We start from the raw sequence: 27,432 nt of genomic DNA, 5'->3' as shown, positions 1-27,432 counted from the left end.
CAGGGCCGACGAGTCCATGACATCCTCTACAAGGACCCACTAAACCAACTGCCAGGTAAAAGTTTCATATAAGGAGATACACCTGTATTCTCATTGACCTCAAATATACTTTTTGGGAAGATTGTTGTTATTGGGCAAGTTGGGTGATATCTCTGTTATGGCTGTTAAAAAGCATGTGTGTAGGCATACCATGCTTGTGTAGTTTATGGGTAAAATTGTATGCTTACATAGAGGAATACCTTCAACCACTTGCACTTATTGTGCACATAGTGCTCAAAACTAGACAGACTGAATCTATACACTGACTGTTTGTCTAGTTTTGAGTTAAATTGCCAAGTGAAATCCCTGTCTCTACCTGATGCATATTGTTGAAACTACCTGGACTTAATTTGCTTCTCTATCTCTTTCTGTTCTCTGTCTGGTAGGAGAAAATCTAAATGTTGGCTTCACCACCAGAGCTACCCTCAATAGGCTCCTTGAGGCTGGAGACATCACACCTCAGGAGGTGAAGCTAAAGTATGGAAGTCTGCTTATGTCTTGCCTTTACTGAAAGGAGGGGAGGCAACTATTTTAAATAACTATAGGCCAATCTCGAAATTGTCAGTTCTGGCTAAAGTGCTTGAACGACTAGTGAGTGAGCAAGTAAAGGACTTTTTATGTATAAATGATATCCTGTCGAAACATCAGTCGGGCTTCAGGAAAAAACATAGCACCATCACTGCCACAATGAAAGTTGTAAATGACATCACTAGTTTTTTAGATAATAAGCAGAGTTGTGCAGCTCTGTTTATTGATCTCTCTAAAGCGTTTGACACCGTTGATCATCGCATTTTAAAACAGAGGCTACTCAGCATTGGCTTGTCCAGCCTTGCAGTGGGGTGGTTTGTGAACTACCTCTCTGAAAGGTCCCAATGTGTACACTTTGATGGGCTCACTTCTGAGTGGTTGAGCATTTCTAATGGTGTACCTCAGGGTTCTGTTCTAGGTCCACTTTTATTCTCCATTTATATTAATAGCTTGGGTGATAATGTGGAGGAAGCTACCTTACATTTTTATGCGGATGATACTGTGATGTATTGTGCAGGTACCTCAGTTAAGGAGGCTGTTGTTAAATTACAGACTGTTTTTAACACTGTTCAGACTCAGCTCTCAGCGCTTAAGCTTCTTTTAAATGTGGATAAAACCAAGTTAATGCTCTTTTCAAAAGCTAAAAAGTCACCAGAGCCTGTTTTAGATATTGTAACCATGCAAGGAAAAAAACTTGAAGTGGTAACCTCTTACAAATACCTTGGTATCTGGCTTGATGACTGTCTTTCTTTTAAACTGCATGTAAATAACCTGCTTAAAAAACTGAGGGTTAGGCTAGGTTTTTTTTATAGAAACAAGTCCTGTTTCTCTCTTGAGGCCAGGAAAAGGCTAGTCACTGTGACCTTTTTACCTGTGCTGGACTATGGTGATCTATTTTATATGAATGCGCCGGCCAATTACCTCACCAAGATAGATGCCGCCTATCATAGTGCACTAAGGTTTGTGACAGACTGTAAGACTTTGACTCATCATTGTACCCTGTATACAAGGGCAGGGTTGCTTTCACTTACTGTACGGCGGCTAAATCACTGGTATCTTTTTATTTATAAAGCAATGTTAGGGAAACTTCCGTCTTACATCTGTTCCCTGATCTCACAGCGTATTGTAAATGGCTACTGCCTGAGATCTAAAGCTGTGGTTGTATTACATGTGCCAACTGCTAGGACTGTATTAGGAAATACAGCTTTTAGATGCGCAGCGCCGCTAGCATGGAACAGTCTACAAAAGGAATGGAAGCTAAGCAGTTTGATTCCATTTCATGTTTTTAAAGCTAGGATAGACGCTATACAATCAGAAAATATTGGTGTCTGTAAATGCTACTAGTATACAAACTGTAGTATCATATAATGTCCTTTGTTTTCTGTCATGTTTGTATTAATGTTTGGAACTAATTGAAGCAGGTCACCATTGTAAAAGAGGTCTATGATCTCAATGGGTTTTATCTGTATAAATAAAGGTTTTGAATTGAATTGAATTGAAGCTATTCCAACAGGCAGCACTGGCATTTCTGGTCAGGGCTGTGGAGTATGGCATCAATAAACTCCCTCTGAAGGAGGCTCTTCTGAGGCATACAAGATTTGTGGATGTGCAGCAGAGTGAGTGTGGGGTGGAAGATGCCCTATACTTTATAGACAGGTAAGGGTTTCCACATTTTCCAGGATTTCAATACTTTGATTGAATACATTAATCAGTTCTTTACACATGGTGCTCTTCTTAGATTTCAGGAACTACTACCTTTCCATGGGCCGGAGGAACAGGACAAGGTGTGTGAGCAGTTCCTGGAATATCAGCTGATGGATATCCCCATGCCCCAAGATCCCACCACCTTTAATGTTGAGGAGTTTTGGGGGAGTATGTCCTCAATCAAGTGCAAGGTAAGAAATATGTGGCACCACATGACATACACATAATCAATTGAAATCAAAAGCAAAGCATTTGAGTAATAGAGTCTCTTGGTTCCTTTTTTTTTTAAAGGTGACCGGTTTGAGCCAGTTTGGGAGGCTCACTAAAATAGCTCAACTTGTTCTAGTGCTCCCTCACTCTAATGCCGACGCGGAGAGGGTTTTCTCGATGGTTGGACTGAACAAGACAAAAACTAGGAACAGCTTGGCCCTAGATGGAACACTGTCCTCCATCATGACAGTGAAGATGGCAGGCCTGGAACCAAACTGTTTCAGATGGGAGCCACCAACCCCAGTGCTGAAGGCCTCAAAAACTGCCACCAACACCTACAACAAAAAACACTGACACACACACACACACACACACACACACACACACACACACACACACACACACACACACACACACACACACACACACACACACACACACACACACACACACACACACACACACACACACACACACACACACACACACACACACACACACACACACACACACACACACACACACACACACACATCCCTTCACTAAGAATGAAATAAATATGTTTTTATTTGTATGAATTTATGTGTCATTTATCAGATAAGACCACCGTCCCCACCCAAAGCCCCGCCGCTGCCAAAATCTCACTCTGAACTCTGTTCAAAACTTGAGAGCCCTGCTTTTGTGATTACAACCTGGTACAAAGCACACAGGCATCTGTGAACCAACCACTTGGAGCATTATCGCCTGTGACATCACTTACGCGACCCAGAATGGGATTTGGGATTTGTAGTCTTTGGTTAGAGCGTTGGTCATCAAATCAAGGGGCGTTTGTGAACTCCAGTTCGAATCCCGCCTCGGCCGCCACTGAATCCATAAACAGGCCGTTGTGTCCTTGGGCAAGACACTTTACCCGCATTTGCTCCTGTGGGTAATGTCCGCAGACTCTTACATGTCTAATATGTGTAATGTGTACTTGTAAAGCACTTTGAGCACCTGTAACAGCGCTCTAATAAAAAATGTAATGCATTATTATTATTATTATTATTATTAGTATTAAAGGAAATTAAAACAAATGCTAGGTAAAACATCAACCCTTAAAAACTGAAGTGTTTTGACTTTTTATTAAAATCATTTTTTTGCATTTGAATGTTGTTTGTGAAGTCGGAATTATGGGCTCTCCACTTAAATCAGCAACGCAATAAAATAAAATGCATTTAGGCGATTCTTCATCAAGTCCACGTGGAAGTTTGTGAAAATTGAAGAAATTCCCTTTTTTCCTATTTCTGTGATAACGAGTTATATACAGCTCAATAAGTTTAAATCAAAGTTTTCACAACAAATAAAATAAGGTACAAGACAAAATAAGAAAAAGAAAATGAACACTTAAAATGAAACAACATGTAAAATTAAATCAAAAGGAAACTTATCCTCCTCAATCTGAGGTTCGACAATCTGACCCTCCTTTCAGGCCGATTGTCGAACCTCAGATTGAGGAGGAACAATGCGGATTCCGTACTGGTCGTGGAACGACGGATCAGCTTTTTACTCTCGCAAGGATCCTGGAGGGGGCCTGGGAGTACGCTTATCCGGTCTACATGTGTTTTGTAGACTTGGAGAAGGCGTATGACCGAGTTCCCAGGGAGTTACTGTGGGAGGTGCTGCGGGAGTATGGGGTGAGGGGGTCTCTACTCAGGGCCATCCAATCTCTGTACTCCCAAAGCGAGAGCTGTGTCCGGGTCCTCGGCAGTAAGTCGGACCCATTTCCGGTGAGGGTTGGCCTCCGCCAGGGCTGCGCTTTGTCACCAATCCTGTTTGTAATATACATGGATCGGATTTCGAGGCGTAGTCATGGGGGAGGGGGTCTGCAGTTCGGTGGACTAAGGATTGCACCACTGCTTTTTGCAGATGATGTGGTTCTAATGGCTTCATCGGTCTGTGACCTTCAGCACTCACTGGATCGCAACCGAGTGTGAAGCGGCTGGGATGAGGATCAGCACCTCCAAATCTGAGGCCATGGTTCTCAGCAGGAAACCGATGGACTGTCCACTCCAAGTAGGGAATGAGTCCTTACCCCAAGTGAAGGAGTTCAAGTATCTCAGGGTCTTGTTCTCGAGTGAGGGAACAATGGAGCGTGAGATGGGCCGGAGAATTGGAGCAGCGGGAGCGGTACTGCAGTCGCTTTACCGCACCGTTGTGACGAAAAGGGAGCTGAGCCAGAAGGCAAAGCTCTCTGTCTTCCGGGCTATTTTCGTTCCTACCCTCACCTATGGTCATGAAGGATGGGTCATGACCGAAAGAACGAGATCGCGGATACAAGCGGCCGAGATGGGTTTTCTCCGCAGGGTGGCTGGTGTCTCCCTTAGGGATAAGGTGAAAAGTTCGGTCATCAGGGAGGGACTCGGAGTTGAGCCGCTCCTCCTTCGCGTCGAAAGGAGCCAGTTGAGGTGGTTCGGGCACCTAGTTAGGATGCCACCTGGGCGCCTCCCTAGGGAGGTGTTCCAGGCACGTCCAGCTGGGAAGAGACCAAGGGGTAGACCTAGGACCAGGTGGAGGGATTATATATCTTCGCTGGCCTGGGAGCGCCTTGGGATCCCCCAGTCAGAGCTGGTTGATGTCGCCAGGGAAAAGAAAGTTTGGGGCTCTCTGCTGGAACTGCTACCCCCGCGACCTGACCACGGATAAGCGGGAGAAGATGGATGGAAACTTATCAAAATTCAAGATACAAATCCTATCAAATGTTCACCTTCTGTAGCCCTGCCCCTTTTCCCACTTCTAGTTCGAACACTTATGTATTAGTTCTTCTGGTTTAGCACCAGCAGCAGGTCGGACTGAATACTAAAGCTCATGAGGACAGTTTATAGTAACTCTTATTGCCAGAAGGGAAGATAAAAGATCCAGTGATAACATTCATAAAAACAAGTTAACCTAGGGAACAAACTCAATTAACCTGTCTGTGTGCTATTTAAATGGCGCACGTTAACCATTTAGATAGCGAACATCAGCTATTTATCAAGCAAACCTATCCATCTATCTATCTATAGATATATCTATCTATATATCTGTAAATCAAGCTAACTATTTATCCCTATCTATCTAACTAGTTAGCTAGCTTTCCTAAGCTTAACATCTACCAAGCTATCAAGCGAATGATAGCTATGTTAGAATGATAGCTATCTAGCTAGCTATCTCCAAATTGAAGGCTCTCGTAATTTAAATATGAATAATTATTTATTGCCCTATGGTTAGACTTGCAGTGCGGACCTGTGTTTACTGTACTCGCAGTAAAAGTCATTATAAGAACTTTAAGCAGTCTAGAACTAGCAATTAAGCTCTAACCTGAAGTGCCAATACATCATACAAAAATGTGGAAGCGCCCTAAAGGCGGCGGAGCATAAGGTTGAATTATATACACTACCTGTGACAAAATGTTATAAATACAGTACCAGAAAATGCATGAAGTCAGTTCATCCACGAGTCCAAATAAAAGTTTGTGCCAAATTTGAAGAAATACTGCTACGTGTTCCTGGGAAAAATGCGATATATAAAGCTTGACAAATTCAATCAAATGGTGCACAACACCCGCAACGCAAGGAAATAAATCAGATTAAATGCATTTAGTCGGTTCGTCCTCAAGTCCAAGAAGAAGTTTGTGAAAATTGAAGAAATTCCCGTTTTACGTTTCTCTGATAACGCGTTAAATACAGCTCAATAAATTAAAATCAAAGTTTTCACAATAAATAAAATAAGGTAAGAAAAACAAGAAAATTAAAATAAACACTTAAAATTAAAACAAAATTGAAAATGTAAAATTAAATCCAAAGGAAACTTCTCAAAAGTATTCAACAGTGTACTTCAAGATACAAATCCTATAAAATGTTCACCTTCTGTAGCCCTGCCCCTTTTCCCACTTCTAGTTCGAACACTTATGTATTAGTTCTTCTGGTTTAGCACCAGCAGCAGGTCGGACTGAATACTAAAGCTCATGAGGACAGTTTATAGTAACTCTTATTGCCAGAAGGGAAGATAAAAGATCCAGTGATAACATTCATAAAAACAAGTTAACCTAGGGAACAAACTCAATTAACCTGTCTGTGTGCTATTTAAATGGCGCACGTTAACCATTTAGATAGCGAACATCAGCTATTTATCAAGCAAACCTATCCATCTATCTATCTATAGATATATCTATCTATATATCTGTAAATCAAGCTAACTATTTATCCCTATCTATCTAACTAGTTAGCTAGCTTTCCTAAGCTTAACATCTACCAAGCTATCAAGCGAATGATAGCTATGTTAGAATGATAGCTATCTAGCTAGCTATCTCCAAATTGAAGGCTCTCGTAATTTAAATATGAATAATTATTTATTGCCCTATGGTTAGACTTGCAGTGCGGACCTGTGTTTACTGTACTCGCAGTAAAAGTCATTATAAGAACTTTAAGCAGTCTAGAACTAGCAATTAAGCTCTAACCTGAAGTGCCAATACATCATACAAAAATGTGGAAGCGCCCTAAAGGCGGCGGAGCATAAGGTTGAATTAAATAATATACACTACCTGTGACAAAATGTTATAAATACAGTACCAGAAAATGCATGAAGTCAGTTCATCCACGAGTCCAAATAAAAGTTTGTGCCAAATTTGAAGAAATACTGCTACGTGTTCCTGGGAAAAATGCGATATATAAAGCTTGACAAATTCAATCAAATGGTGCACAACACCCGCAACGCAAGGAAATAAATCAGATTAAATGCATTTAGTCGGTTCGTCCTCAAGTCCAAGAAGAAGTTTGTGAAAATTGAAGAAATTCCCGTTTTACATGTTTCTCTGATAACGCGTTAAATACAGCTCAATAAATTAAAATCAAAGTTTTCACAATAAATAAAATAAGGTAAGAAAAACAAGAAAATTAAAATAAACACTTAAAATTAAAACAAAATTGAAAATGTAAAATTAAATCCAAAGGAAACTTCTCAAAAGTATTCAACAGTGTACTTCAAGATACAAATCCTATAAAATGTTCACCTTCTGTAGCCCTGCCCCTTTTCCCACTTCTAGTACGAACACTTATGTATTAGTTCTTCTGGTTTAGCACCAGCAGCAGGTCGGACTGAATACTAAAGCTCATGAGGACAGTTTATAGTAACTCTTATTGCCAGAAGGGAAGATAAAAGATCCAGTGATAACATTCATAAAAACAAGTTAACCTCGGGAACAAACTCAATTAACCTGTCTGTGTGCTATTTAAATGGCGCACGTTAACCATTTAGATAGCGAACATCAGCTATTTATCAAGCAAACCTATCCATCTATCTATCTATAGATATATCTATCTATATATCTGTAAATCAAGCTAACTATTTATCCCTATCTATCTAACTAGTTAGCTAGCTTTCCTAAGCTTAACATCTACCAAGCTATCAAGCGAATGATAGCTATGTTAGAATGATAGCTATCTAGCTAGCTATCTCCAAATTGAAGGCTCTCGTAATTTAAATATGAATAATTATTTATTGCCCTATGGTTAGACTTGCAGTGCGGACCTGTGTTTACTGTACTCGCAGTAAAAGTCATTATAAGAACTTTAAGCAGTCTAGAACTAGCAATTAAGCTCTAACCTGAAGTGCCAATACATCATACAAAAATGTGGAAGCGCCCTAAAGGCGGCGGAGCATAAGGTTGAATTAAATAATATACACTACCTGTGACAAAATGTTATAAATACAGTACCAGAAAATGCATGAAGTCAGTTCATCCACGAGTCCAAATAAAAGTTTGTGCCAAATTTGAAGAAATACTGCTACGTGTTCCTGGGAAAAATGCGATATATAAAGCTTGACAAATTCAATCAAATGGTGCACAACACCCGCAACGCAAGAAAAATAAATCAGATTAAATGCATTTAGTCGGTTCGTCCTCAAGTCCAAGAAGAAGTTTGTGAAAATTGAAGAAATTCCCGTTTTACGTTTCTCTGATAACGCGTTAAATACAGCTCAATAAATTAAAATCAAAGTTTTCACAATAAATAAAATAAGGTAAGAAAAACAAGAAAATTAAAATAAACACTTAAAATTAAAACAAAATTGAAAATGTAAAATTAAATCCAAAGGAAACTTCTCAAAAGTATTCAACAGTGTACTTCAAGATACAAATCCTATAAAATGTTCACCTTCTGTAGCCCTGCCCCTTTCTAAATGTAAAATTAAATCCAAAGGAAACTTCTCAAAAGTATTCAACAGTGTACTTCAAGATACAAATCCTATAAAATGTTCACCTTCTGTAGCCCTGCCCCTTTTCCCACTTCTAGTTCGAACACTTATGTATTAGTTCTTCTGGTTTAGCACCAGCAGCAGGTCGGACTGAATACTAAAGCTCATGAGGACAGTTTATAGTAACTCTTATTGCCAGAAGGGAAGATAAAAGATCCAGTGATAACATTCATAAAAACAAGTTAACCTAGGGAACAAACTCAATTAACCTGTCTGTGTGCTATTTAAATGGCGCACGTTAACCATTTAGATAGCGAACATCAGCTATTTATCAAGCAAACCTATCCATCTATCTATCTATAGATATATCTATCTATATATCTGTAAATCAAGCTAACTATTTATCCCTATCTATCTAACTAGTTAGCTAGCTTTCCTAAGCTTAACATCTATCAAGCTATCAAGCGAATGATAGCTATGTTAGAATGATAGCTATCTAGCTAGCTATCTCCAAATTGAAGGCTCTCGTAATTTAAATATGAATAATTATGTATTGCCCTATGGTTAGACTTGCAGTGCGGACCTGTGTTTACCGTACTCGCAGTAAAAGTCATTATAAGAACTTTAAGCAGTCTAGAACTAGCAGTTACGCTCTAATCTGAAGTGCCAATACATCATACAAAAATGTGGAAGCGCCCTAGAGGCGGCAGAGCATAAGGTGAATGGAATAAAACACCCGTGACGCAATCAAATAAACAAAATGACAGGAAGTGCTTGAAGAAATACCCCCACGTGTTCCTGGGAAAATGCGGTATAGCTCGAAAAAATAAATAAAATGCATCAAGTCAAGTAAAAGATTGAGAAATGTCCTCTACCTGTTCCTGGGATACCTCGTTAAATACAGCGCAATAAATTCAATTTAAAGTTTTCACAATAAATAAATTACAATCAAAATGAAGACATAAAGTAACAAATTAAAATGAATTTCTAAACGAAACTCAACAAAAATTATAAAACAGTGTACTTCAAAAATCGATATATTGATATTGTCCACTATGGACAAAATAAAATTAGTACATAAAATGCATGAAGTCAGTTCTTCCTGAAGTCCAAGTAGAATTCTGTGCCAAATGTTGACGAGGCACGTAAGGTCTCAGTAAGCTTGACCTTTGACCTCCAAAAATCCAATCACTTCATCTCTGAGTCCTGGTGGAAGTTTGTGAACATTTCAAGAAATTCCTGCAACGTGTTTCTGTGACAATACGTTAATTAAAGTGCAATAAATTCAATTAAAAGTGTTCACAATAAGTACAATAAGGTACAAACAAAACAACACAAAAATGAAATAAACGATTGAAATTAAAACAAAAATAAAATGTAAAATTCATTGGGGATGAATATTATCAAGAATGTTTAAAAAGTGTACTTAAATACAATGAAATAATATATATATATAATATGAATATAATAGCATACATGACCATTTATGTTATTACTCATATAAAAGAACACAAAAGGCATTTAGTCAGCACTTCCTCAAGTCCAAATTGAAGTTAGTGCCACATTTTGAAGATATTTCACTACATGTTCCTTGGAAAATGTGTTAGATACAGCTTGAGAAATTCAATTAAATGGCAAATAACAAGGAAATAAATACAATTAATTAAAATCCTTGATGTAAGTTAATCCTAATGTATATCAAAATGTGACATGAAAAACAAAACAGTTCAAACATTTTGAAAATCAAACAAAAATAAATATCAAATTGAAAACAAAGTTAAGTCAAATCAATTTAAAGTTTAAAGAATTTGAATAACATATATATAGATTTACTCAAGTAATGTACTCAAGCACAATTATGAGATACTTGTACTTTACTTGAGCATTTCAATGTGTTGCTATTTTGTACTTCTACTCCACTACAATTCAGAGGTAAATGGTGTACTTTTACTCAGCTACATTTATTTCATATCTTTAGTAACTTTGCAGAATTGGATTAATGAGTTGAAATATAATCAATACTTAAATAGTTACACCTGGAGTAAATTCAAAAGCTACCGTGCAGCATACAAATTAATTCAAACTAGCTGCACCTTTACCAGCTTTGATAAACACATTCATGCATCAATAATTGTAAGAAAAACATATAATTGATATCAATCTAAAATGTGCCAATCTCCATGAGTAGTTTTACTTTTGGTATTTTAGTTTATTTTGCTAGTTTGATTTTTGTACTTTTACTTGAGTAACAATTTGATTGCAGGAATTTTACTTACAGAGTATACCTACACTCTGCATAAACAATATTGACATGTTATATTGAAACCTTAACTGCCTTACACTTTGTTCCCCAACCTTTATCTGAGAGCTTCAAATACTAGTAACATTCAGATTAAGATTGCTTTATGATCCGTTATTTTTACAGCAGGCATCTGCCATACATTTTAAAACCTACTTGACTTAACTTTGATTAACTGCTTGATGTCTTTCTTATATGTAATATAAAGGAGATGCATGCAAAGAGCAGTGTAGGAGCCATTTTGTGGGTGATGTTGGTGTGTCAGTTTATTTAAGTTATATGTATAGTGCAATATTATTTATGAACACTGGGTGGCGGGGTTTAGCTGCACCGGGTGTATATAAGGAGGTCATAGGTGACAGGAGAGGAGGGGACACAGTAGGAGAAGATCATACCGATTCCACCAGCCCGGCAGATGCTCATAGAATCACTAGAACGCTAAATTAACCCTGGTATGTAAAGACGAATAAACATCATCATAAACCACAACTAAGGACCGGAAAATCATCTGTTTGTGTCTGCGTCTGGATCACTTTTCAACCCTTCTGTGAAAGTAACGGCAAAAATATATAGGACATAGGAAAAGGAAATTGCCATTACATTAAGTGGAATCGTACTTTTGAGTGAAACTGGACAATTGGATTCACTTCAAATTGGATTAAGGATCGTTTTCGGGGAAAACAAATAATTGGATTATTGCACCATCGACTTCTCATCACGGATCAGCTGCACACGCCACACTCAGCTGGAGATTGTTCCCACCTGCGAGAACCGAAGAGGCTGAGAGAGGACTGGGAAAGCGGCCGGGTATGTGCACCGTGCAGCATGATAAGTAGATTGTAAAAGAGATATTAAGCTGTATTGGACAATGGCTTAGTAAATGGATGTGGTGCTGCAACATTGTCAGCTGTTTGAAACAGCGCGCTGTCAGCTAACGGACAATTCCTGAGAACGAAACTTAAAGGGACAGTGAACATTAATCATGTCTGTGACATCTGACGTCACGTCACAAGATGGCGCTGTTGGACTGCAATCTGTGAGAGAAAAAAGGATTATCACTCACACTGCCAAAGGATTGGAATTGTTTATTGCAAACTGCCAAAAAGCAAGAAACTTCAGTTACAAACAAGTAAAGAAGTTAATGGAAGTACTGAAAGAGCTTATGAGCTCAGAAGACAATGCAAAGGAAATACAGTTGAAACTGGTTGAATTTAAGAAGTTGTGTGATGAACTAAAAGAAAATCACAAATCATTAACTGACCTTCAACTGCCTGAAGAAGAAATGGGAAAGCAAAGGCAGTGGCTGCAAGAAAAGATGCATATATTTGATGGATTTATACAAGATGCAAATGTGTGGTTATCTGAGAGTGGACAGGCAATTAGACACTCTATTGTGGGAAGTGCAATAGAACAAAGTGTCAGCTCAGATGACATCGGACCTGATGACAGCATTTCAAATGCATCACACCCTCAGTCAAAATACAAACCTGGTTCATCACACGCATCATCTACCTCTTCTGCTCGAATTAAAGCCCAGGCAGAAAGGGCGGCTTTAATCGAAAGGGCGGCAGCACTGAACAAACAACATGAGCTTGATGTAGAAGGGGAACAATTAAAACACCAGAAACAACAGTTGGAACACCAGAAACAACAACAGAAACAACAGTTGGAACAACAGAAACAACAACAGAAACAACAGTTGGAACAACAGGAAGAACAGGTGAAACGGAAAAAGGAACAACTGGATATACAAACTAAGCTGGCAGAAGCCAATGCCAGGCTAAACGTGCTCAGCATGGGATCAAGACACACCTCTAGAGCAGGGGTGCCCAACCTTTTTTGAACCGAGAGCTACTTTTAAAGTTGCCAGTCTGCCGAGATCTACCAGTCCAAATAGAGAGGCGTAGCCATTACTGACAACCTACTACCCTACTACACACTTCTACTTGTATAAAACTGACCTTTGTACGATTAATACTTCATAAAATACTGCAGATCCTTTATCTTACCTCTTTCTAATCTACACACATACAAGTATTTAACTGAAGTTACACAACAGTGTTGTTGATACAGAGTTGGAGTTTATTTACACGTCACTACAGTGGGTAATGTTTTCAAGAAACATTGAACAGTGCTGCCACATATGACACAGGAAGAAAATAAAAGACTCTGAATCCTTTCTTTGCCATTATATAAAAATAGTGTTGTTACAAAAGTATAAATTCGGTTTACTAATAAGACAACTCAGATCTGAAGCTACACAGGAATCTGCTGCAACAGTGCAATAACAAAGACACAATTAATAGAATCAAACTATTTTTTTGTTGCATTTTAGTAGAATATAAAAATAAATGCCTTTAAAATAGGATGCAAGCAACACTAGTTTCTTAACCTGAATTGATAATAGACTATAATCAATTTAAGTTTGCATTCTTATACCATTTTGTACAATAATTATAATGAATAAGTTCAAACAAACTCAAACTTACAGCTGATTAATAACGGTATCTAACTTGAGTTTTTATTATATCAAAAACCTGTTGAAATGCTTCTGTTATTTGTACTGTCCCCAAAAAGCGCGTCGGCAGCCTCCAGGAATGTTTCTTTCACAACTTCGCCGTCTTTGAAAGACTTCATGTGTTTCTCAAGAACGTGACTGACACGATAAGATGCTATGGTAGCAGCCTTGCTCTTGTTGCTGGGCCTGGTGAAAATGGACTGCTGTGCATTTAGCTGTCCTTTCAGGCCCCTCCCCTTTTGGGAGCGTAGGGCAGAATTAGTAGGGGATTCCGTCTCGTAGCGTTTGTGCACTGTTTTGAAATGCCGCTCCTAAATTACCCTTCTTCGATAAAGCCACGCTCGCATTGCAGATGAGACAGATGGACTTTGAATTGGAATAGATACAAAAATAATCATCCTCCCACTCGGGAGCTTTTTTGCTTCTGCCATAATTGCTGTCTTGTGTGTGTGCGGACTGTCACTCCTGTTGAAACGGTCGGACAACAACGTCAGTGAAATAGTGCCCACTGCCCACCAGCCACGCCCCGACACATGGGTTCACGCCGGCCAATCACAAAGCTTTGATGCGTTCAAGTGCATTATTCTGGCACATTATGTTACAGGACATTAACGATAACACAGAATGTTGTTGTTCTATTTTTAGACACATCTCGCGATCGACTGGGAATCTCCTCGCGATCGACCGGTCGATCGCGATCGACTAGTTGGGCACCCCTGCTCTAGAGCATCAGATGGGATGAGCTCTTACTACAGAAACCCTACAGCAAGATTTAACGTACAGGCCACTGAATTCTTGCCTCATCAAGCCCAAACCTCTATTCCCAGACAAAGTATACAGACACATGTGCAGGGACATGTTGACATCACACCACCTGTAATCAACAATGGTAATCAAGGTGACATCTATAACCTAATCCAGAGGCAAAATGACAACACTGCTATGCTGGCTCAACAACATCTCACTTCTACTTTACCTCCAAGAGACATTCCTGTTTATGACGGTGACCCATTGCAGTTTGAAGCTTTCATCCGTGCATTTGAAAGAGGAGTAGAGCGGAAAACTAATGATGAAAGTGACTGCCTGCATTACCTAGAGCAATACACTAGAGGGCAACCACAGGACCTAGTGCGCAGCTGCCAACATCTGCCTCCAGCTCAAGGTTATCAAAGGGCAAAACAGCTGCTTAAAGAGTACTTTGGTAATGAACATAAGATCGCCACTGCATACATGAACAAAGCATTTACCTGGACAATGATCAAAGCCGAAGATGTGAAAGCACTGCAAGCCTTCTCTTTGTTCCCAAGAGGTTGTTGCAATGCAATGGAACATCTCACCTATATGGATGAAATGAATGTTGTTTCAAACATGAAACACATACTTCAGAAACTACCCTACAAATTCAGAGACAAGTGGAGGAATAGAGCATGTCAGCTACAGGAAGAGCGTGGGCATCGAGCTACATTTCCTGACCTTGTTAGCTTCATAGAGAGGCAAGTGAAGATACTGTCAGATCCTCTGTTTGGAAGCATCCAGGATGATAAACCAACTGCAGCTATCAAAACTGTTATCTCTACCTTTTCAAAGGGAAAACCAAGCCTAAGAGCAAGTAGTTTTGCAACAATTATTACCTGCCCAAGAACACCAGTGCTAGAACATGTAACAACGAATGGAATGAAAATACCTCCATCAAGCCACAACTCCCTACATTTGTGTTTGTTCTGCAGAAGAAGTGGTCACTCATTGGAGCAGTGTCCACACATCCTGAAGAAAACACACAGAGAAAGAATGGACTTCTTGAGAGGAAAAGGGGTGTGTTTTGGATGCCTAAAAATAGGACACATGAGCAAACACTGCCACAGTCGTTTGACATGTTATGTGTGCAATCAAAGTCATCCTGAAATACTCCACATTGAACAAAAAGGCAAAAGAGAGGAAGCAGAACACACAAAACAGAATGGGAAGCCAATGGAAAGTAATAGTGTCATCTCACCTCATACATGTGGTCACATTGGGGCCGGTGATGAAAACTCCATCTTCTCCATTGTACCAGTACAAGTAAAGAGGCCACAAAGGGGACAAAGTGTTACAAACTTATGCATTTCTGGACCATGGAAGTTCATCCACCTTTTGCACAGAAAGTTTAATGAGGAGGCTAAACCTTACAGGACAAAGGACTAACATTCTCCTAAAGACAATGAATCAGAGAAAGATTGTGTCTAGTCATCATATCTCAGGTTTGGAAATATCGAGTCTGGACGAAAACAATTTCCTTCAACTATCCGATGTGTTTACACATAAAACCATGCCTGTTTCCAAGCACAATATTCCTCTACAAGAAGATCTGGAAAAATGGCCTTACTTAAAGGACATCAAAATTAATGAAATTGCTTCTGGCATTGACCTACTCATTGGGACAAATTCTCCTAAGGTATTGGAACCTTGGGAGCTGATCAATAGCCAAGGAGAAGGACCGTACGCTGCAAAGACCCTACTGGGGTGGGTCTTCTATGGTCCCCTAAAAGGAAGCAACGACAGCAGAGATGCTAATGGCCACCCTGCTGCTGCTGTTAATCGGATAGCCATGGTACACCTAGAGGAGCTATTGGTCAAACAATACAAGCATGATTTCAAGGAAAATACAAGCAAGGAAACAGAGGAAATGTCCAGAGAAGACAAACAATTCCTGAACATTATGAATCACTCTGCAAACATGTCAGACGCCAAAGAGGATGGCGATGTTGTAGCGGACGCCAAAGAGGATGGAGATGTTGTAGCAGACGCCAAAGAGGATGGCGATGTTGTAGCAGATGCCAAAGGAGACAGTGATAGGGATGTTGAAGGCAAAACTGAGGCCCCCCAAGAAGAAGAAGATGAGGGTCGGGATTCAGGTGATTACTATGAAGAGGCAGAAGACGAGCCTTTTGAAAGCCAGCCGACTTCAGACTCCTGTCACAGCATGCCTGACTTCACAGCAGATGTCGAGTTACACCAATCTGACGCAGTGCCTGAGGAAGAAGCCAAGCCTGTGGCCGAGAAAGTGAAAATGTCAGATGGACAATACTGCCTAGACTTGCCATTCAGACAAGAAAATCCCAGCTTGCCTAACAACAAACACGTTACCGAGCAGCTCATCTGCGATTTTGCTGCTATGGTAGCAGGGCACCGGCTGAACCCAAGTGACAGACCTGAAGAAGTGACTAACTCATCAATGCAGGAGCCCTATAAGGAGAGGCTTGGAATTGGATGAAAATATAACCCACAGGTTCTCTCGGCGCTGGACGGGATGGCAACACTACTGCTTCAACCTAAGAACAGCAAAGACTGATGACCCTTAAAATAAGGGAGAAGAAAATAAACTAAAAATTATTTAAGAATTACATGCTAACACATACACACCATTTGTATAGCTCCTTTATTATTTATTGGTAATTGTTTTTGTTTTCATACTAAAGCCAATTAGGGGCCGGTGTGTAGGAGCCATTTTGTGGGTGATGTTGGTGTGTCAGTTTATTTAAGTTATATGTATAGTGCAATATTATTTATGAACACTGGGTGGCGGGGTTTAGCTGCACCGGGTGTATATAAGGAGGTCATAGGTGACAGGAGAGGAGGGGACACAGTAGGAGAAGAGCATACCGATTCCACCAGCCCGGCAGATGCTCATAGAATCACTAGAACGCTAAATTAACCCTGGTATGTAAAGACGAATAAACATCATCATAAACCACAACTAAGGACCGGAAAATCATCTGTTTGTGTCTGCGTCTGGATCACTTTTCAACCCTTCTGTGAAAGTAACAGCAAAAATATATAGGACATAGGAAAAGGAAATTGCCATTACAAGCAGCATGGTCAAATACCAAAGCCTTAAAATATAAATAAAACGTATTAAATTCGATACAATTATAACAAAACATAATTGTATTTAAGTTATTTCTGTAAAAGTGCACCGTGTGCTTGTTTATCTGTCTGTTCATCTTTGTAATTAGTGTCCAGTTCACTTTAGTTTTTGTTTAATACTTGCCAGCTGTGTTTACTCGCATCATTCAATAAAGACGCGCTCGGGAGCTACAACTAAAACAAAATTCATAATTGGTTAATTGGTTAATTTTGACTTTTTTGGCTATCCCTCATGAGAGTAAGTTAGGTTTTGAAAAAATCATGGGTAGGCCTACTTACCAGTCCAATATGGATTTAAAAAGCAGTTATACTCACTCCCTCCGTCATGGTCGCACCTGGCCTCTGTCAGTGGGTCGTCTGTGGATGTCTTGATGAAAAAGGGCATGGGTGGGGGTCTCTGTCTCAGAGGTGTGGTCGTCTGAAGAGCTGCAAAGTGTTGATCTGATAGGTGTTTCAAAGCCAGTAACCCGCGACGTTCTGTTCTGGATCGACGGAATTTTGAAGACAGAGAAAAAAGATGTTCTCAATTCCATGAGCTCTGCGTTCCATCGCATGACGCAATATATCTATATTTCGATGTACATTTGACCATACATAGACTGTCATTGTTTATAAGATAATAAAGCTTATATTCAGTGGCAGAGAACAACAAAAAAAGTCACAAGATTGGCACTTACCAAATCAAAACTTTCCCCTCATATCTGCTGCAGTTTCGCTCTAAAATAAAATGTCTAATGCTTTTTGGTGGGTTTGCTTCTTTAAGATCTTTCTGTTATTTACTCAGGTAAATAAACAATTAGTCAGTTTGGCTTTTTTTAGTTTCTGGAGTTTACAGAGGTAGGCTAAAGTTTAGCTTAGTTTGACATAGCATAATAATCGACCTAACCTACTCTGCTATGCAGAATGGACGATTTCAGGTTAATAACCAGGGGTGCACATAACTTTCTCAGTGAGGTACTCAGATGAATAGCCTACCTGGAGTCAGTGTACTCCAACTTCTGGCTCCACTCAAAGTTATTTGATGAAGCCCTCTGTATCGCGAACGTCAAAGGGGGGGATGCTAGTGGAGTACTTCACGACCCCAGAGCGTGAACGTTGTGATCAGCTGTTTTAGCACAGTTCTCCAGTGAAGGTGGCGTACGTAGTTTTGGCACAATTCCGTTGTACAGACCGACGTTAACAGCAGCCCTGTCTGTGCACACGGAGACCGACTCTGTCGTCCGGTGAGCTAACCGCCTTCTGGAAAAGCTTCACAAGTACGTCGGTACGCAAATGCGCTTTGTGACACAAGTGAAGGTACGCATTTCAGATTGTTGCCGCCCATGCGTACCTGCGTACCAGTTATGTGCACCCCTGTTAATAACTATATTATTACAATATAATTATTAAAAAATTAGAATAAGGCCTGTAATGTAAAACGACTTTTTTTACTGGCCGATAGCTTAATAATCAATTATAATAAATCATTAGTTGATGGTTGTTGAATAAAGTCATATTTTTGAGATAATATGAATCTGTAAAAAGTGAACAGCACCTAATAGCTGTCAAATAAATGTTGTAGTAAATAAATTATAATGTTGAAACGTGGAGAGAAAACGATTTCCTGTAGAAGATGTAATGATTACAAAACGCCACACGATGGTGCCCTACTTCAAATAAATAATGATGTTTGCAATGTTTGAAGAAGATTTGTCTTGTTCCTCTATTTTCTTTCAGATGAGCTTCAAGAGTATGCCTATATGTCTTTGACCAACCTACATGGCAGATTTAGCCTCTGTCGTGTGAATAGTTGAAGAAACGATATTATTTTTGAAAGAAAATCAATCACACAAAACAAACAAAATGCATAAAGCATATTTTAGATGTTCTGCAGGGATGTGATAATTGCTTAATCAAAATACCTCAATAATCCCAGGGGGAAATTAGGCTTCATGACAGTTGCACCGTATTATAATTAAAATAGGCTAAATAAATATTTACATAAACATAAAATGAATACAAAATGTGCATTAAAAGGAAATAGCGTTTTAGGTACAGAAACAAGGCAGGTCCTCCACCGCACAGGATCCTCAGAATACTCAGGTTCATGGTTATAAGTCATACATTGTTGATGTAGTTTTCTTTCAAACCTCAATATCACAATGCTTTCATTGAAGTCCCTATTGTAGTATGGTCACAATTTCACAAATCATAGTAATGCTTCTGAAGTAAGTTATTTCATCTAAGCTATCCCCATCATCCATAGGTTTTAGTGTTATTTTGCAACAGGTTAATTTGCACTGATTTCAAGTAGTAGAGTCTATGCCTCAGAAGGCCCAGAGATGAGTCAATACTACCAATGAATGCTTTGGGTTTTCATACAATGTACTATTGGGAAAGATACATCAAAACCAACAAGACATTTGAGTTTATAAACATAATAGACAAAAATGTATATGCAGAGTAGCAGATGTCTACCTGATTGATTTCATAGGATGCATATTCCAAAAATAATAAATAAATAAAAGCGTTTCAAATCGCAAATACCTTTTACGTGAGTAGGTTTTGTAATTGCACTTAGGCTACTAAGTATATGTTGCATGCAGCATTCATACATTTGGGGTATATTTCTTCTTCTGCTCTTAATATTGCCCTTTACACTTACCTTATTGCCCAGTCATCTGTTGTACAAAGGATTGTGGGTCAGAAAATACAGAAAATCAAGCTGTTTTACAAATCAAAGTTTTTCTATTACTTTTATGTATAGCCTACTGCATCTAGTCTTGCAACGTAAACACTGTTGCATGCAGGCATATGGCATACTAAATATGGTATGGTACAGTATGTTTATTTATTTTCTTCTTGTTTATGTTAGCAGTGTAGCGTAACCAGTAAGTTATTATCATAGAGGTTATTATCTAGTAAACAGGGGTTTTATTTTGAAACCAGATACCGGAAGTTGTATAATTTTGTTTTGATGTTATGACACTTTGAATGATTTTCAACGGATATCCATACAGGTGCGCCAGGATATTTTTTGCGTAATTTGCGGGCGGCATAAAATGCGTGTTTACTATTTGCACGCATGCTGTCTCTAGTTAGTGGCAGTCATGCGCGTCCAAGGCGAAATGGCTCTGCACCTCACACACTGAAAACCGTGCAACTGGGGCATGCATTCACTTTGACAGAGCGGACCAACAAGCTGCTGTAGTCTGTAGCAGATCCACGGGAATAAAACGACGTCTTGGCTTTCTGCAATAACAGTGGATTACTGGAGCTGTAGGAGGTGGGTTTGAAGGAAGATTTCAGTTTAAATGATACGGGGAAACGTACAAATCACAGATGTGAAAAAGCAGGTGCGTTTCGAGATTTTGCACCTCGGTTTTTTTTATTTTGCAATCTGAATTTCCGCCGGAGTCTGTGAAATGCAGCCTCTACCTGAGAGATGTGTGGCACCACAACTGCAGCCTACAGGTCTGTATCGCCAGAATCAAATCCTGAAACAATTTGCATGCCATGAAAACATTCAGTATGATGAGTTATAGTAGTGAGAAGCAACAGACCAGGCTTTGCATTTACTGCACATGAAAAGCTTGTGTTGAAAACGTCTGAGTGAGATTCTGTCTGCTACGATCATGACAGCCTCTTGCTATTTTTGCACACTGCTTTGTCCCCTCTACACAAATCTGATGACAGTCACTATTATTTTGCTGCTGAAAAAGCTCGTATACATTTTTTTGTTACCGCACTGTATGTAAACAGTGTTGCCTAGAGGCGACTAATGGGACTATGTTACAGAACTGTTTCAGTTTTGTGTTATCTCCTATAAAGCAGTGACTGACTGTTAAGACATAACTCATGGGATTGATCACAGCATTTGTTTACCAGTGTGTTTCTGCTCCTTGTCTCTTGTTTAGAGAACTTCTCCTGTCTACCTGCTGCTGATCTGCTGTGGTCGGCTGTGGAGGACTAAGACTGTCACCAATGCAAATCTCATAATCATAACCATCATCATCACCATCATCCACGTCTGCCACTTCAAACACCAAGACACAAGAGGCCAGAGGCTGCTTTTGGCTGATCAAAGAGCCAGCAGTCACAAAGCACCTGTAGACCATGACTCCTGCAGAGCTGCCTGCGTGAGAGCAGCATGAGATAATCGAGGAGTACCATACTAATAGCTGATTCAAGCCTTATCTGTTTGGCGTGATGAAAATGTTCCAGTGTGTCAGTTGACTGACAGTTGCAGTGCTGTTCTAGCGTGGGACATAGCCAGTAGCTGAAGCGCAGACACCACAAAGGAGATGGCTCGTCCAGGATCAGGGCTGCTGGTACCTGTCAATGGTCTGGGATACCCTCCTCAGAACCTTGCCAGGGTGGTGGTCTGGGAGTGGATGAACGAACATGGCCGCTGGAGGCCCTACAGTGCCGTGGTTTGCCACCATATTGAGAATGTACTGAAGGGGGATGCTCGGGGAACTGTAGTCCTGGGGCAGGTGGATGCCCAGCTCACTGCCTACATCATCGACCTGCAGTCCATGCACCAGTTTCGACAGGACACGGGTAAGAGATGTGGCATTTACAAGTCAATGTACATGGATGTCGCTAAAAGGGCTTTCAAACAAAGTACAGATAATAAACACAATAGTCATCAATACATTTTTGGCCCGTTCACCCAGCAGATCAAATATAAAATAGGTAAATACATTTATTTTATTTCTGTGTGCTCACCACAAGTGATATAATATACTGTTAACATTGGAACTGATTGAAACAGAGCAACCCTTGTTTTGGTTGCTACACAGATCTTATGTAACTTTCAGGGGAATTAATGAGTCCTGAATGTCCCGTCTGATTTGGTGCTCTCGTGGATAAAGCCACTGGTTGTGATTTAGATGCGTTTCAACAAACTGGACACAAAAATGACAAATGTAGCAGTGATTTACTCATCCAGGAGTGTCTTTATGCGGCTGCTCTAATGACCTTCCCAAAGGTCACAATGTTGAAGGAGCTGTGCATCATTCATCAGGCAAATGAGCGCTGTTGCTCGGTGCGACACTCCTCACTCTTTCTGCTGATTGTATTCATGAAACGTGTTGTCATTCAGATCTAAGTGTGGCAATCACAATAGTGGTTAGTGATAAAGGGACTGTGCTCTTCAATCATCGATTCACCTCAATTTATTTCCCTCCACATAATGGAAAGAATATGCAGTTTATGGAAAAATCTAGATATATATTAGATAGTGAACCCCTTCCACTACGCTATACTGAGTGGCGATTCAAAAGGGTTTTATGCCGAATATGGGTTCTGTAGTAGAGCATGGGACCAACATTATCTTGAGTGAGGGAACAATTACTTCTGGTAACGGTAGTATATTAAAAGTTATAATACCATGTCACTTTGGAATAAAATTCTCCCAGCACAGCCTTTATTTGGTGGACTATAATTCTCTGTGATGACTGCTACCTTTTTAAAACTAGACCAGATGTTTTTTTTGCCGTGCTCCACTAAAGCTAAACACACTCTCTGTTCGTCTTTGTGTCTGTATTAACCTCCCTGCTGTCTCAGTGTTTGAAGCAGAAGTATGGAGGGGGTTTAGACATCTGGAGGAAGCAGCATTGGACAAATCTCAGCTGCCTGAATTATTCTTCTATGTCTGATTCAGTATACATCACTGTGTAAGAGTCAGTTATAAATCAAGCTAATGATTATTATTTCTGTTAGAGGCTTGATGAACAGGTGGGGTCTTCAACTAAAAAAACAATGTCTTTTCACCTCATTGATTAAATCCACAATAATTGAGTCAAACTCTCTCTGTAAGTCAGATACAAGTCTATGTTTTTGAAGGCGTTCTGTAACATTAGAGCGTTACAAGAGGCACAGGGTCATACACATAGGATATACAAAAGGTGACCTCACTATGCATTAATCTGCATTATCATCGTCACATTTGATTATTTTGTATTGCATCATTTACATTTGCATTTGTGATTTGTGAAATAACGGTCAAAATGTAATACATTGTTAAAATCAGCAAAAATCCCTACAAATGTAATAAGTTGTAGTCATCTATTTGCCTAGTTGTTACACTGCGTGTGTTTTTTATATTAGCCCAGCTACAGATGGGCGTTGCAAACTAGCTCACGCTATACATTCTGTGGTATGTGGCTTTGGGCGAAGCCATATACTTGCTCCTTTTTTAAATAAATATGAACAAAAATTAATGGTCAGACTGTTTTATTAAAAAAAAAAAACATGACATTATTCAGTTCTCATGTAAGTTGGATTGCATTGCTGTTGAATTCATGCTGTAGAAAGAGAAAAACAGACTGAATAAATGGGACATCTTAATTATACATTATCAGAACAATCCCAACATGTAGAAAGTATTTTGTGTTATCCGATGCCTACAATATTTATATATAACAGAAATGCTACATTAAAAAAATCGTAACGTGTGAAGGCAAATAAAGGCATTGGAAAGGCTTTGAACCCATATGTCAAGTACATTGATTGAGCACTTAATGAATGGGCTACAGACAGCATACAGTATAGCAATAGATATATTAGCGTTTTCAAGACATTTTTTTCCTTTAATGTTTGAAATGCATGACTGTCAGGAGAGCTATAGGTGTTTTCCCGTCTGATAGAACAAAATACAAAGCTTCAGTATGTCTGTGTTTGACTGGCTGTGAGATGAGCCACTGAGCCGTTTGTCAGTCATTACCACGGCGCTGAGGCTAGGCCTGACGTTTATCGGTCCTCATTGTGCCGTTCGGTGTGTAACATTCCCCCTCGGCTGGGATAAACCTGTCACAGCATTGCCTGACGGACAACAGCCCGGACACCTGCTGCCACCTCTTCATCCTTTTTCCTGTCCCCCAAATATGGGCTGACCTCTACCAGGCCATACCATAGACCATACCATAGGCCTTACCATAGGCCATACCTCTACCAGGCCTCTACCAGCCATCAATCCAAACTAGCCTAGCTTTTAGGCTCTAGGGATGTTTACCGCCTGTTTACACAAAGGGCATCAGTGAGGTTGTTTAAACATGGATTGTGATGCATCTGTTTCACTTTGGATGTTTGTCGCTCACCATGTCACACTCTCTGTTGAAGGCCCATGGAGTGTCCCTGCAGGGAAACCCCATTTTGTTTCTGTGCCACTTATATTGTCCTCTGAGGCTGTTTATTGCTGGAAAGAGGGTTGAGTGTGCTTGCTGTCCCCTGAGTGTGGGTATCTGTCCTTTTTTGTGTACATCTGTGAGTTTGCTGATGACGGTGCTGTGGCAGCTGTGGTGTTTGTGTCCTGTCCCTGCAGGCTGTGTTGAGGTGCCCTGTTCCTCGTGTGGGTTTGGGAGGAGCTCCTGTGGGTGGGAAGCTCGCAGACTAATGAGAACGGAGCAGTTACAGTTTATCTCCATTGCTCCCTCTAATCAAAGTATCATGACGACAACGCATGCACCACAAGGCGATGCGGCAGGGTTCTCTGTGAAAAGCCACCTAAACAAATCTTTATTTAGTTGGCTCATAAACACAGGGCATGGGTTTCATAATACAGCTACTGGTGAAACACAAAAGTATATGGCGAAATCCTGTACCCCAGTGCTTTATATATACAGTATGACTGAAGGCTTAGAGGCTTATATATAGTGTGGATGAATTTCTGGCTGAAGGCAGGGAGAGGATTGGCTCAGAGCCATGCAGGATCGATCCGTTCTCCTCCCCAGAGGGGCGTTTGAACCTCTAAACACTGCTGTGGACTGATCCCCTTTCACTACACCCACTCCCATAGCTAAACACATGGGCTTATCTGCCATCTCCATCATATACGGGCGGTGGTGGCGAAGTCGATAGGGTCTTGGCTTGGCAACTGGAAGGTCAGCAGTTCAAGTCCCGGCAAGACCAAGTGCTACCGAGGTGTCCCTGAGCAAGGCACCGTTCCCCACACTGCTCCCCGGGCGCCATTCAAAATGGCAGCACACTGCTCCTAACACTAGGATGGGTCAAATGCAGAGAAATATATCTTATATACCAACACTTGTGGCCTGTCTGATGGATTCCACACTGCAGCTATTGCTTTTGGTGCTTTGCTTTTAAGCATTTACCTCTTGCGTATTGTCTCTCATGATGGAGAGGTGGCACAAAGCAGGGGGACCAGCAAGTAAGCATTCATGACGGATACCGAACAGCTGCATCATTCAAAACACGAGTATTATTCTTAAATGAAGACAGGTTCTGTTTGCTACTAATGTAGTTCTATAGTTATGTTATTGCTAGAAGGATATACTTTATAGCAGGCTTGTTATTAAAGCACAGTAAAGACAGTCAAAAGAGACAATCGAATAGAAGTGACATTAACTTACAGCGTAATGTGAACATACATGTGTAATTTGTGAATTGATTGACAGGTGAAAGAGACCAAATTTAGTTTTTTAATTGACCCTTTAATCGTTGCAAATGTGTGCATTGATGTTATATTAACTTAAAACTTAAACCTTTAATGTTTGACTGAAATGAAGATGTATCTTTGTTAAGAAATCTGGGTAAGTCCTTGTCTGTTGTTACTCATAAACGGATTTGGCTAATAATTTTGATAGCAAAAAAGGAGTGTTTTTGGTACCAACAAACAATATTGGTTCTGTAATTTGATTGGTTCAATACTTGCGTGGGCGGGTACTAACAACATCAATTAAGTTTCAAACGCCAACATTATTATCTATTTTCAAAGTCCTACCTTATATATGTGTTTTGCTTTTAATTACATGCGATGAATGTGAGTTTTAAAAAAAATAAATCAGGAGGAGTTTCAGTTTTGACAGACGGGTTTTTGCCTTTACCACAACTGGAGCCATCATGGAGAGAAAGCAGGTCATCGGCAGCTTCTACACCAAATGTAATGTTGTTGCAAGTTAGGCTAAATGGCTTCCATTCGGCATAGCTTGTAAGCTTCTAATCGGGAATAGACTACACATTTAAGATAATTGGTCCTCTTAAATGTTTATTGTTGTAAACAGACTGTGAGATTACTTCATTAAAAAAGTCCTGACTGCACGCTACATGCTCGGCGCCATACAGCAGACACAGCGTCATGAAGTATCAGTTATTGCAGGATTCAATTATTTGTGGTTAAGAGTAAATGCAAGGTGGGCTTTATTTCCAGAGAACAACACCTCTTTGATCAATGTTAGTTAACTACAGAAGGTTTACTTAATGTTTTTGAGTAACGTTTGTTAGTAGATCTCAGTTTACTGCTGCCAAGGGAAACAACATCCCGAAATGTATGGATGATTTGATTTCAGAAAACTATTTCATCCTTATTTGAAAAATGGAAAAGATATAGTAGCAGTCTCATAACATTTTCTTACAGGAGACAATGGTACAGTTTAACTTAAAATCACAGAAACAGCATGTACTGTAGTGTGTCTTATACTTTCTTGTGTTTGTGTTCCTAAAGTTGCAGGGGCCATTACAGTTGCTCGGTGCTCAGTGTTGTGAAATGGCCCATGAGTGACTGCACAGATAACCCCTATCAGCGGCTGTTTGCTGCTGTGTTACCGGAGCAGGGCTTTGTTTGTTTTGGTTCCACAGTGTGTGAGCGTGAGAACCTCCTCTCCTCTGGCCCATTTCCCTCGGCTAACAGCCTTCCCTGACTAATTACATTGAAAAACCCCAGAAAGCATAGAGGAGATGGTCATGTTCTCACGTCTGTTTTGTGTTAAGCTGAAAAACAACAGTCGCTGTGGTTGTGGTTTGCATACTGCCTGGAAACTTGCAGAGCATAGAGACTGAAATGCTGCACATTGTTGAAGAGGGGGGTGCTTTAGGTGTACTTGTTTAATGTAGTTGAGTATGTAGTAAATGCGTGTGGGAACTGTTTTGGTGGTCTGTGGGAGGAAGCTGTAACAAGGATTCCCGCTATGTACGTGCTAGAGGTCAGGTGCTGTATGCATCAGCCCTCAATGTGAAATCCCACTTGCGTCAGAAGAAAGCAGAATGAGCAAAGAGTGTAGCCCGAAGGCTCTAAAGTGTAGAT

At 40.0% G+C, this 27,432-nt stretch overlaps 1 protein-coding gene and 1 long non-coding RNA gene across 4 annotated transcripts in view; both read left to right on the top strand.

Moving 5' to 3' along the window:
• Nucleotides 1–2,102: 2,102 nt before the first annotated feature.
• On the top strand, nt 2,103–2,876 carry LOC117543997. Its single transcript, XR_004568626.1, has 3 exons — nt 2,103–2,223; nt 2,306–2,462; nt 2,563–2,876. It is a non-coding gene; the product is annotated as an uncharacterized LOC117543997 (long non-coding RNA).
• Nucleotides 2,877–20,394: 17,518 nt separating this feature from the next.
• The window catches only part of dtx1 (deltex 1, E3 ubiquitin ligase), a 58,116-nt gene continuing 51,078 nt past the window's right edge, over nt 20,395–27,432 (top strand). For 2 of the 3 annotated variants that reach the window (XM_034212635.1, XM_034212632.1), the window contains exons 1-2: nt 20,395–20,864; nt 21,308–21,953. In XM_034212635.1, coding sequence (XP_034068526.1) covers nt 21,695–21,953 — 259 coding nt within the window. In that variant the 5' untranslated portion in view covers nt 20,395–20,864; nt 21,308–21,694. The remainder of the gene's footprint in view (nt 20,865–21,307; nt 21,954–27,432) is intronic. The other variant, XM_034212633.1, reaches the window with a different exon arrangement.

This window comes from Gymnodraco acuticeps, unplaced genomic scaffold, assembly GCF_902827175.1.
Source record: "Gymnodraco acuticeps unplaced genomic scaffold, fGymAcu1.1, whole genome shotgun sequence".
Classification (NCBI taxonomy): Eukaryota; Metazoa; Chordata; class Actinopteri; order Perciformes; family Bathydraconidae; genus Gymnodraco; species Gymnodraco acuticeps.
Note: the sequence above shows the minus strand (reverse complement) of the source record. Positions and strands in the feature narration are given on the sequence as shown.